This window comes from Eurytemora carolleeae, unplaced genomic scaffold (genome assembly GCF_000591075.1).
Source record: "Eurytemora carolleeae unplaced genomic scaffold, Eaff_2.0 scaffold889, whole genome shotgun sequence".
NCBI classification, from domain to species: Eukaryota; Metazoa; Arthropoda; class Copepoda; order Calanoida; family Temoridae; genus Eurytemora; species Eurytemora carolleeae.
In genome coordinates this window covers 63,052-74,535 of record NW_019396926.1, presented here as the reverse complement: position 1 = coordinate 74,535, position 11,484 = coordinate 63,052, and the positions used below count along the sequence as shown (strand labels likewise).

General features: G+C 30.2%; 2 protein-coding genes across 3 annotated transcripts in view; both read right to left on the bottom strand.

The window, feature by feature from the left end:
• Positions 1-10,852, bottom strand: part of LOC111710189 (glyoxal reductase) — a 17,268-nt gene extending 6,416 nt beyond the window's left edge. Inside the window, exons 1-10 of the mRNA XM_023484247.1 lie at positions 10,707-10,852; positions 8,952-9,006; positions 7,922-8,001; positions 7,645-7,733; positions 7,363-7,462; positions 6,550-6,593; positions 6,007-6,094; positions 4,590-4,661; positions 4,373-4,467; positions 2,692-2,698 (exon numbers count right to left, since the gene is read on the bottom strand). Of these exons, the coding sequence (XP_023340015.1) occupies positions 2,692-2,698; positions 4,373-4,467; positions 4,590-4,661; positions 6,007-6,094; positions 6,550-6,593; positions 7,363-7,462; positions 7,645-7,733; positions 7,922-8,001; positions 8,952-9,006; positions 10,707-10,838 (762 nt within the window). The 5' untranslated portion in view covers positions 10,839-10,852. The remainder of the gene's footprint in view (positions 1-2,691; positions 2,699-4,372; positions 4,468-4,589; positions 4,662-6,006; positions 6,095-6,549; positions 6,594-7,362; positions 7,463-7,644; positions 7,734-7,921; positions 8,002-8,951; positions 9,007-10,706) is intronic.
• On the bottom strand, positions 42-2,212 carry LOC111710190 (2,5-diketo-D-gluconic acid reductase A). 2 transcript variants are annotated; one of them, XM_023484248.1, is made up of 3 exons: positions 1,812-2,212; positions 1,145-1,200; positions 42-285 (listed from the first exon to the last, which is right to left on the bottom strand). In XM_023484248.1, the coding sequence occupies exons 1-3, from the start codon at positions 1,932-1,934 to the stop codon at positions 93-95; spliced, it is 372 nt and encodes a 123-aa protein (XP_023340016.1). In that variant the 5' UTR covers positions 1,935-2,212; the 3' UTR covers positions 42-92. The 2 variants fall into 2 exon arrangements, with proteins under 2 accessions (XP_023340016.1, XP_023340017.1); XM_023484249.1 differs by lacking the exon at positions 42-285 and adding an exon at positions 557-650 and having other exon boundaries at positions 1,146-1,200.
• Positions 10,853-11,484: the final 632 nt, after the last annotated feature.

Sequence of the window (11,484 nt, the reverse complement as noted above, 5' to 3'; positions counted from 1 at the left end):
TGGGCTATGGTGTAGAACTTATTTTAGAAAGTGAGAAATTGCAGTATATAAGATTATTTTTTTTTATTCAGAATTTGAGTTGCACTTAAATTTCAAAAAAGGTAACTTTTTTTAAAAAAGAGAAGAACTCGAAATATACTTGAGTTGGCAAATTTTCTTGATAAGATGAGATGTGAAAGAAAACCTAATCTTATCAATTGAATTACCTTTGTCCAAGCCCAGTCTGGAGTTTTACTTGTTACAAAAATTGTATTTCTTTCAACTCCTAGTTTTTCTATACCTTGTCTTACAAGTATAGACTATATCTGGTAATAGTTTTTATTTATGTGCCACTGATAACCAGAAAATTCCGGAATGGGAAGACGACTTTAAGAATCAAGAATTAATTTTGGAAAGTCCAATTATCATGAGACAAAACAATAATGCATTGTAAGCAGACCCATTTAACTAAATTAGTGTTCTAATAAGTGTCTAGTAAAACTTTTGCTGGGTAACAACATAACATTGTGAGCCGATCAAAAGGAATTTTGCTCGAAGCGGGATGAACTGNTTCCATGAGGTTTTTGTTTATATTACTAGAAAGCCTTGAAAATGTTTGGTTTGGTGAGTGGACGGAGGGTTCAACGGAGATACAGTTTGTCGGAGACGACCTTACAATAGGGTAATTTTAGGGGTATGGTTCACAAACATACATCTAATTATTGCTATAATGTCGTCTTTCTATTCCATTGATTTCTGCTATTCACAGTATTTAAGGGGACTTTGAACCGAATTTCAAGTGACCCACCAGTACAACAGCCTTAACATTGCCGAAAAACTATGGTACAGTTTCGTCCTATTGTTTTTTCTTGAAAGGCATCTATGTTCTCCAAATATTTTAATTAATATCCTGCATTAATATGCAATTAGACACTTAATGTTAAATGAACCGCAATTGAAAATGTTTATTGAAAATGTTTTCAGATTAAAAAAAAAGGACAACACAATTATTTTTTGGCAGACGAAGGTTTATATTGGCTACCGTGGTTGTTGGAGGGTCACTTTATATTACAATTTACAGTAACGCTTACATTCCCTAAAAACTCAATTTTTTTTCTTTAAATTTTTTTTTGCAACCTTTTTAAGTTGTTCAGGTATTTACAAACCTAGTCCTTCCTCAGTACCATAAAGAGTAGCTCCATCAAATAATCTAAATCCAGCCTAATTATAAAAAAAATGATTAGTCTAGAAAAGGTATCTCAAAACACATCAAGTGAGGAACAGGACCTTTGTGTTTTCCCTGTTTCCCTTTTCTAGTCATTATTCTAGCTGTTAACCGCGTCCAGATTTAAAAAGAAATTTAAAAAGAATGTCGACATTTTTTCTTGTGCATCATTTTTCATTTTCAGCCAGCCATAAACCTTCCCCATAGAGCGTTCGTTTAAGTTGCTCCAAAATTTGTCCCTATCCGTTCAACCGTTTTAAGCTTACTAGATACAAACAAACAAAACACAAATAATTTAAATATTTAGATGTATTTACTTAAGACAATATAAGATAAGAGTATCATCATTTCCTCTACCTGATATGCTTGTTGAAATACTAGAGTAACATCATCTCCTCTACCTGATATGCTTGTTGAACTACCAGAGTAACATCATCTCCTCTACCTGATAAGCTTGTTGAACTACTAGATATGCCTGATATGCTTGATGAAATACTAGAGCAACATCATCTCCTCTACCTGATATGCTTGTTGAACTACTAGAGTAACATCATCTCCTCTACCTGATATGCGTGTTAAACTACTAGAGTAACATCATCTACTCTACCTGATATGCTTGTTGAACAACTAGAGTAACATCATCTCCTCTATTGATGAATGAGGTTCCAGTTCCAAACCCTACTCTAGGTATGCTTCTACCAGTATTTAACTTTATACTGGAAACAACCATTCTTAGACAGGTAGGATCTGAAATTATTATTTTACAGGGTTAGCCACAAAGGAGGAGACTCTGTTGACGATCAAAACTCTTAAAACAAAATAATTTTAATGTAAAGAAAAAAAATGTAAAATAACGATATTGTATTGCATCTCTGAACTGTCATCTTTTGTGAATAAACCTGTAAAAAGCAATGCTACAAAAGTTGGGAGTTTTTTTATCAGTCCCTTTAACCCTAAACAGACTGGGGGGAATGTTTGTTTTTTTGTCTTAGCACTCTCATTTTTGACACTATCATCGTGAAATTTTGTGACTTTTAATGAATAGTAATAAAGATTTTTTTTACATCTAAAATTGCCCATAACTTTTTTGTGACTAAAGCTACATATCTAAAAACTATATTTTTGAAAAGCCCTTGAAAACTGGATATAGAAACATGTGTCACACTTTGAAGTTTGTTTAAATTATCGGTATAATTTTTTTTCAATGAGCTGGCATAGGCAAGTTGGGCTATGCACATGCATTTCAACCCAAAACCTATTCTCTAAGGCCTTTTTCTAGGAAGGGGGGGGGTGACGGCAAAAAATCAAAAACGAAACAATCGTTTTATAAAGCTTGTCGTTTTGTTAACAATCGTTAACCACAAACCTTCGTTAACAATCGTTAATGACAACCATTTGTTAACAATTGTTAACGAGGACCCTTCGTTAACAATCATTAACGACAACCCTTCGTTAATGATCGTTAACAAAGAGAAGAAACCGACCTGAAGGGCATCTGTACTTTTTCATTGTGTAGCTTAAAAAAAAGTTTTAGCTCCCCAGAACTGTTTAACTTCATGCAAGTTGCAATAAAGTTGCATGTCATTTTTTTCATCAAAAACGATCGTTTTTGCAAAAACGACCGTTTTTATAAAGTTCCTTGTTTTGCCAACAATTGTTAACGACAACCCTTTGTAAACAATCGTTTACGATGACCCTTTGTTAATGATCGTTACCAAAATTGTCAATAACAAACTTTTTTCAAAAACGATCATTTTACAACAGCGATAGTTTTTTTAAAAACAATCATATAAGAAACGGTTGTTTTTATAAAAACGATAGTTTTCAAAAACGATCGTCATTCGTTTTCTAAAAGCTTAAAATAAGTGGGTCGTTTTAAAAAACAATCTTTTTTTCCGAAAACGAAACAATCGTTTTTAAAAACGATCAGAAAAGGAAACAAAAAATTTTCACTTAAAAATCCTTCTAAAAACAATTAACAACCCTACTCGCGAATGCCACAATGAATTATAAAAAAAGACTAGTATATATTTAGGGTACGGTTAGGCTAAGACACGAAAAATAAAGTAAAAATTATACAGTAATCTTATTGGGAACATATTTCTCAAAAGAAATTTTTCAATAAATCAATGCTAGAATCAATTATTTTGTTTTTATCATTTTATTGAATTTCTAATTTTCTTTGTTGAATTTATTTGCAGATTTCTTTAAATATTTCAAATGTTGTCCTTTTAATAATAATTTCAGAAAATCTTTGTGAATAATGAGAAACTAGAATAATGAGAAAATAGAAACAAATAGTTGAAAAAATTACGTATTTTCGATGATAAGTTAATTTTTTATTTTCTCAACCGGTTCCTAAACAACTAATTAGTTTAATGTAGAGTTTTGTTTACATTTTTCGTCGTCGTTATTTAGTAATTTTAAAAAACCGATTCTGAAAACGTATCCACCACATAGCAGGAGTTTTGAACGTCGAATTTGCGCTCAAACTCAGGCTTTACAGATCTTTAAAAAGTTTTATATATCTCAAATGAATCCTAAAGAAGCGTTCCACAACACTGCATACTCAGTTCAACTACCTTACATAGCCGGTCTGTCCCTTCAAATAGTTTGGAGTTAGGGTGCACCCTTCTACCTCAAATTGAGAATAAATACTTGAACATGTGCTATGTCACTATAGTTTCAGTAGAAGTTTCCATTTCTGTTTGCGCCAATATACGGATTTATCTCTAATTGGATAATGAGATAGATAAAAAGATAGATGTTACCGCCATGCAATTTCTATTGGTTCAGAATAGACAAAAAAGGCATGACTGAACCCTGATTGCATCAGGCGCTAATGGACTCACCATACAAGAGTGATATGTACAGAGCGTCCCATATCATTAGATTATCTCCAAGCTTTAACACCAAAAAAACATAATAATCGAAAAAATTTATTCTTTAAAAGCCTTATTTAATTTTTCAAGATGATTTATTCTAATAAAATTTTCTGATTAGTCCTGAGAATCGTAATCTAGGCCTATTTGACGGTCTAATATGATGTAGGACACCCTGTTGACAAAACAAAATTCTGACTTCAGATTACAATTATTAGTTTAGACTTTAAAGCACACAAATGACAAAAATATCATAAAAGATTTTCTTTTGAAACTAATATACTAGACCTGAGCAGCAGTTTTGTTATGAACTCCTCCTATTCTCTCTAGAACAGGATCTGATAGCAGCATATCTTTACCATTCCCTAGAGGGGCATATGCCTGAAAAAATAGTAAACTTATATTCATTCTGAAGCTAGTTATTACTTATTATTATTTTAAGTAGTAGAAGTATTTGTATTATTATCATTGTTGTTATTTTTATTTTCATTATTATTACTAACTTGAAGGAGAATCCCAGTTTGTTTACAATATTCTTGTATAGGAGAGTCTACAATGTAGGGATTGAACTCAACCTTAAAACAATGAGAAACTCATTATTAAATATTGTTTTTTACATTTCTAATCCATATATCTTTGCAACCAAAATATTTATCTTAGATATTAAAACTTAAAATTGTGACACAAATACTACAGTAAATTAAAAAAAACTATCGTCTNCCCCCCCCCTCAATTTTCCCTAATTGTTTAAACCCCTTGAAACTAATCTTTACATGAAACACATCATACAGAATAAAGATAGAGTTGGGTTGAATAGTTTGCAATAGAGCCAACATTAACTTAGAAACTTTAAACAGCATATTAAATATCAGGCCTTTACAACTGTAACAATCAAAGTAAATTTAGGGTTTTTAAAAAAGGGGGGGGGAGAGAAATTTTAAATAATATAAATTTGTACAAGCTTAATATTTAGGGTTGTTAAAAAACTGTAAACATTTTTACTGTTCTATATATATACATATATTTTCTTGTATATTATTCACAAAAGCCATTTAACTTTAAATAAATGTTACTTGAAATATACGTATTTTTAAACGTTGTTTTATACTATTTAAACACAGAATTATCAAAATTGAAATCTCAAAAAGTATCTTATAGTGTATTTGTTTTATCTGGAAAGGTATGTGTGTAAACTGCTAAAGACTTAACGTGAATCTAATTGTGAATGTGGAACGGCCTCTAAAGATTTAAAATGATTCAAAAGAAAATTTCTGAATTTAAATTTTCTTAAATTACTTTTTCTTACTTGTTTTTTGAACATCTGCCTTGAATAATTTTAAAAACTATTAATTAAACATGCAACCCATGCATCATTGATTAGTCATCTAATGCAAAATCTAGAGCAAGACTAAGAAGTATAAAAAAAACCTACAAACTGAATCTAATTTCCTTTTCGTTTAAATATTCCAATGAACAACAGGAAACACGGCATGTGTACACTGTATGCAATTTAAAGTGGGTCAAAGGTTTCAAGCTAGTTGTATCTTATAAACTAAATTACTAATTAATTCTACAGTCCTAAATTTTTTTTAATCATTGTAACACTTTACAGTCGAGCTAGTCTTAGAAATTGAAGGAAATTTTCATAGCAGTCTGTACACTGTACAGTGTACAGTGTACATAGTCCCATTTTACTTAAAGAGAGAGAGAGACCTGCTAGACATGATAGTTGAGCTGAGAGTGCTGTATTAAAAAAGAAATCATTAATGATCCATTTAAGACCTTTAAGACGTACCTTTCTGACATTTTTAAAAACAATTTTAATTCTAACTGCAAAAAATACTCATAATAAGATTTGTTAACTATTGTCTTCCATCGTTTTCTGGTTTTCGCTGTAAATACAATATCATTAATAAATACCTGATTAACAGCAGGTGTTATGGTGACTTCAGGATTCTTTAATAATTTCTTCAGATGGTTTACAGTAAAATTGGAAACACCAATATCTCTGCAAATAATATTTTACATTTGCAAATATTGATTCACAGGGTTACCCATAAAAGGGTGAGATGTGAGAGAAGATTGTATATAATTTGTTTAGACCGTTTTCTTTTTTTTCTGGGTTTCCTTGTAGGCCAAAACTGGCTTATTTCTGTGCTTAATCATTTAAATTTAAATCATAATTAATTTTATGCAAAATCAAGATTCAAATCATCATATTTTTTCATTTTAGGGTTGTACTTACAATCAGATCATTCTCTTCCTTCTTTGAAGAAAATACTTTTAAGAGTTTATGACTTCAAAAAGTATCAAACAATCTACCTTTCATTTTTTGCTAACACTCCCTTTGAACAATAAAGTATGTTTACTGTTCAAAAGGTTTCTACTATTTTATCAATAAATGCACTTTAAAATTTAAGTTTGTTGTCTTTAATTTATCATGTTTAATAATACATTCTTTACCTGACCAAACCCTTCTCCACACACAGCTGGAGGCCCAGCCACATCTGTTAGCAAGGACTTATAAGAGAAAAAATAACGTTTGATAGATTTATAATAAATCAATTGCAATGAAAACCTTGATGAAACAATGATCACTAACTGTTTTTAAGAAAAGATAAAGTGAAAGGGATTGGGAATCGCAAACATAAGTAGTGAAGCCAATTATTATTAAACAGATCAATTTCCTATCAAAAACTGCATAAAATATTTTTAAAGAAGACATGACATGTGCTAAAGATTCTTTTTTTCTCCATAAAACTATTTCCCGAGATTTTACTTTTAAATCAAAATGTAATTTTTTCTAATGGCTTTTTTTTGGCAGTGGTGAAAGGTCATAGATGTAACTGTAAATGTAGATTTAAATTTTGTCACATAAACCATTCCCCAATCTTCAAAAAAAGTTTTTCTACCCTCTCAAAAAAAATAATTCTTTTGCATTCTTATCTATATGACAAATGCCTTCTTTGCATTTATTTCTTAATGATTTAGAAGCATCATTTTGGTGTAATCTATTTTTTCATCTTGGTAAGTTGCTGCTTAGGAAAATGAACATGGGAAATTGTCACTTAGGAAAATACCCTTGGGAAGTCGGTGCTTGGTAAAATACCTTTGGATAAGTAAAGTGCCTGGCATTGCTTAGTATGATAAAGTATGATACCAGTAAAACAAAATGACAGCTTCATATTTGTTTTACTTAATTTAACTCTATAATAATATTAAATAACTGTTGAGCATTTAGTTAGACAAAAGGTTAGGTCTGTTTAAAGCCTATGCCTGAAGTCTACAGGTGTCCATGACAGCTTCATCTAGTGGATCAGGGAGGTTCTTAATCTCTTCAGGAGTCAAATAGGTAGCCATAAACTTAGCACCAATCCTAGGTACAAACTTGATGTGTATCGAGAAGTGATTAAACTACACAGACTAAGTTAAATTCCAAGAGGTAACCTTGCTAAAAAAAATTCAAATTCTTTTTCTTTCAAAATTTTTCTAAATTCGTTTCTTTATTCCATGGGCAAAACCAGGCACTCGAGCTAGTTATTATTATTATCATTATACCTAGGAGCTGGGCTATGGTGTAGAACTAAGTCCAAATAATCAAGTTTCAATCTTTTCAAACAGCCCTCAACTTCAGCTACAATAGTTTCCTGCAGGGAAACAATTTATAAAATGATTACTTAAAAATATGTTGGACATGAGATTATATAGTGGATAAAACAATATTAAATAAAATTTGTATTTAACAATCTAAAACAAATCAGAATTGATGCAATTAAAATCATTTGATTTAAACAAGAATATACATTTGCAAAAAAAATCTGAAACATTATTAAACCTTGGACCAGGCCCAATCTGGAGTTTTTGTCGTCACATAAAGTTCACTTCTGTCCACTCCTAACTCTGCAATTCCTCGACCTAATATCGAGATACCAAAAATATCAGAAAAATCAATGAGTCAGAAATATTGAGATATCAGAAATATAAAAATATGAGAAATAACAAGATATCAGAAATAACAAGGAATCAGAAATACAAAAATGTTAGAAATATCAAGATGTCAGAAATATCTTAATGTAAGAAAAATCCAAATGTTATAAATATCAAAATGTCAGAAATATCAAATATTAGAAATATCAATATGTCAGAAATATCAAAATTTTAGAAATATCAAAATGACAGAAATATCGAAATTACAGAAATATCCAAATGTCAGAAATATCAAGATGTCAGAAATATTTCTTTGTCAACAAATCGACATGTTAAAAATATAGCTTTGTTAGAAATATCTAGTATGACATTCATTAAAGCTCTGACATAATTAGCCTTGACGATTATCAACCAGGTCAGAAATTAACATTTTCATATGATCTTAAAATACTTTGATAGAAATGTGTTACTTTTTCAGTAGCTAGATTTTAAAAAAGTGGTTACAAAATCAAATGATAGATAAAGCTCTAAGGTTTATAACTAAAAAATCATATTTTTCATTACAATTTGTCTGAAACTTTAGGGTCAATTTAAGAAAATTTGGAAAATAAGATCAGTTCAGTTGGAACAATTTCTCAATCGAATCCTTAGACAGAACAAATATTGTCGACATGTTATCAATAATAGGCTTACAGGGCGTTGTTGCTAATATAGTTTCTATAGGAAAAAAAACACTCGCCACAGCCTAATACTTCATTTGTTTCTATTGGAATTGAACTTTGTAATCCTTATCTTTGCAACCTAATGTTGTATTTCTTTGAATTCTATTAGATCAATGTATAGTCTTTGTTTGAAATATGAAAGATGTATACCATCAGGTTGCTAAATATAGGAATCAGTCGTTTCCAGTTTTGGAAAGAGAAAAAATTAAAGCTAACCTAGGCCTTCCTCAGTTCCATATATTCTGGCACAATCAAATGATCTAAACCCTGCCTAACAATAAACATTTTTAAAATAATCACTGAAAAGAAAACTATTTAATTTGAAAACTACAGATGCATGTTTGTTTGAAATAAAGAATAGGAAAGGAATAAATGTTCAGAAATAACCATATTAAAAGGAACTATTCTTATTAAAACTTTTTATCAATGAATTAATTTATAAAGAAATTGAGCCGCAAATTCAAATTTTCTAATCTCTTTAATACGCCGTCTACTAAAATTACCTTCTTTTAAACCAAAAGAAAATCTGTATGCAGGTGAAATGTTTGAAAAATAAACTTTTTAAAATTGTATTTTTTCCAAGTTTTATCTTGTTTATATTCTTTATAAAGTTTAATTTGGTGCTTGCAAAGAGGGGGAAGGCCTGATTTACAACAATACCATTTAAACCTTTGAATGATTCTTGAGGTCAGAAAACTTTGCGCTTTTACCTCTAACATAATGTACAAATTACAGAAAAATCCAAGTGTACGCTAGCGTACAGTATTAATTCCTAAATCAACTCATCTAACGCAACAAATCATTTTTGAAAACAAGTTATATCCAAAGCGATTTTCAAACATTTGAATGAAAATATATTCATTTTCTGAAACTTCTTCTAAAAATTAAATATAAAACAACTTGCAACTGCAAGACAATTAAACATATTGCTGCAATTCTTGATTATTAAAGAATACTGTTTTGAATCAGACACAACAATCTACAAATGAAAGGTCGCTTGAAATTAGCAAAAAGTTTTGGGTCTTAAATTCCAAAAAAAACTAAGATTTGGATATGCAAGAAAATTACAGAAATTTTCTGTTGTATTTTTGGTTGCTTCAGTTAGTCAACAAACATAACTTAACGGTTTTCTTCTTTTGTAAACATTTGTAAACCTTTGTTCTTCAACAAAGCTTTGCCCATCCCTATGAAAAAGACTGCCCATATTTTCTTTCATCTCTGAAACTTTTTAATATTATTCTTTATGCAAAGAGTTTCCTCGTCCTCAAACCATCTTTGATCTGATAATCTGGGAAGTCCAAGAACATAATGCGTTTTGCAATTTCCTTGCATTTTTTTTCTTGCATTCCAAGGATATTAAATTTTGGTGTATTATGCATTGCTGGGCATCCTTTTTGATCAAAAGCATAAACAAATCAAACCCAATTCTTTGTTAAAATAAACTTTTAAATTTGGTCTCTTGAAAGCCCAAAAAACTGGATGAAATTTTTTGGACAAAGCTGAATTTTGTCCATGTTGATTTCTAATATTGACAGATCGAATTCTTACTCATGAGTCATGAAAAGCTCTTTGTATCTCTCACCCAGACTAACTTTGGACCAGTTCTTACATATCATATTTTAATCATGTTGTACATAAAACTCAATAAATCAGTATTCAGAATTATAGGATCAATAAATCCATATAGAACTGCTTTACTTTCAGAGGAAGAGCCCTGATATTTTAGTTTACTGTGCATATTAAAGTGAAACTTATTACACTTGTACACAGGGTTTGCTCAAAAGAATTTCTAAGTAAAATCTTGAAAAAGGATCTTAACACTTGCATCTCTCTCTATTTTATATCTCTCTATTTCATTGCAACCTTTAATATTTGTTCTTATTGAAATATCAACGAACTTAGACATCAAATAGCTTAAAGGATATGAAATTTGGTAGGTTGAGGTAGGTTATCAGTTGTTTTAAGAAGGACCTGGTAAGCATGTTTGACGACATCAGCTACAGCATCTCCTCTGTTAAAGAATGAGGTTCCAGTTCCAAACCCAACTCCAGGTATACTTCTACCAGTGTTCAATTTTATACTGGAGACAACCATTTTTATCATCAATCTCAAATCTGAAATCTGAAACATAATCTCTTATTTTGTGTTCTACAGTGAAGAAGAAGACCAAGGCGGAATGAAAATAATATAAGGTGATATGCCCGATTTGCAACAGTACACTTTGGCTGATACAAAATGAGATATTCTTGTTTTTTTAGAGAGAAGCTGATTTTTACTTTCATTTCTATATTTCCAATTTGCAATGTACCCTTTGGCTGATACAGATTGCATGAGATATTATTGTTTTTCTAGAGGGAAACTGATTTTTACTTTCTTTCTATAACCAGAACTTGTTTATTTATGGTGCAGAGCGGAAAAAGGAAATTCTCAGAATCTCTTGTAGAAATTTAATCCTCTAGATAGATAAAAAACAAAATATTTCTCATTTTTACCTGGATAAAGGTTTAAAAGGTGTTTATCCTGTTCTAAGGAGGGTTACTTCAAATAAAGTCTACTTTCCTTTTCAGATTTTTATTTGAAATTTTTAATTGTTTTAAATTTTTATACAAATTTTGTATTTTTTGATTAATTGTTAAATCTGAGCTCAGTAATCAAATTAACCTTTTTTCTTTTAGAGGTTGGATCCCCTAATACAATTAAATAGATTAGATATAGAAACATACATAACTTCTATATTTCCTAGCATCAT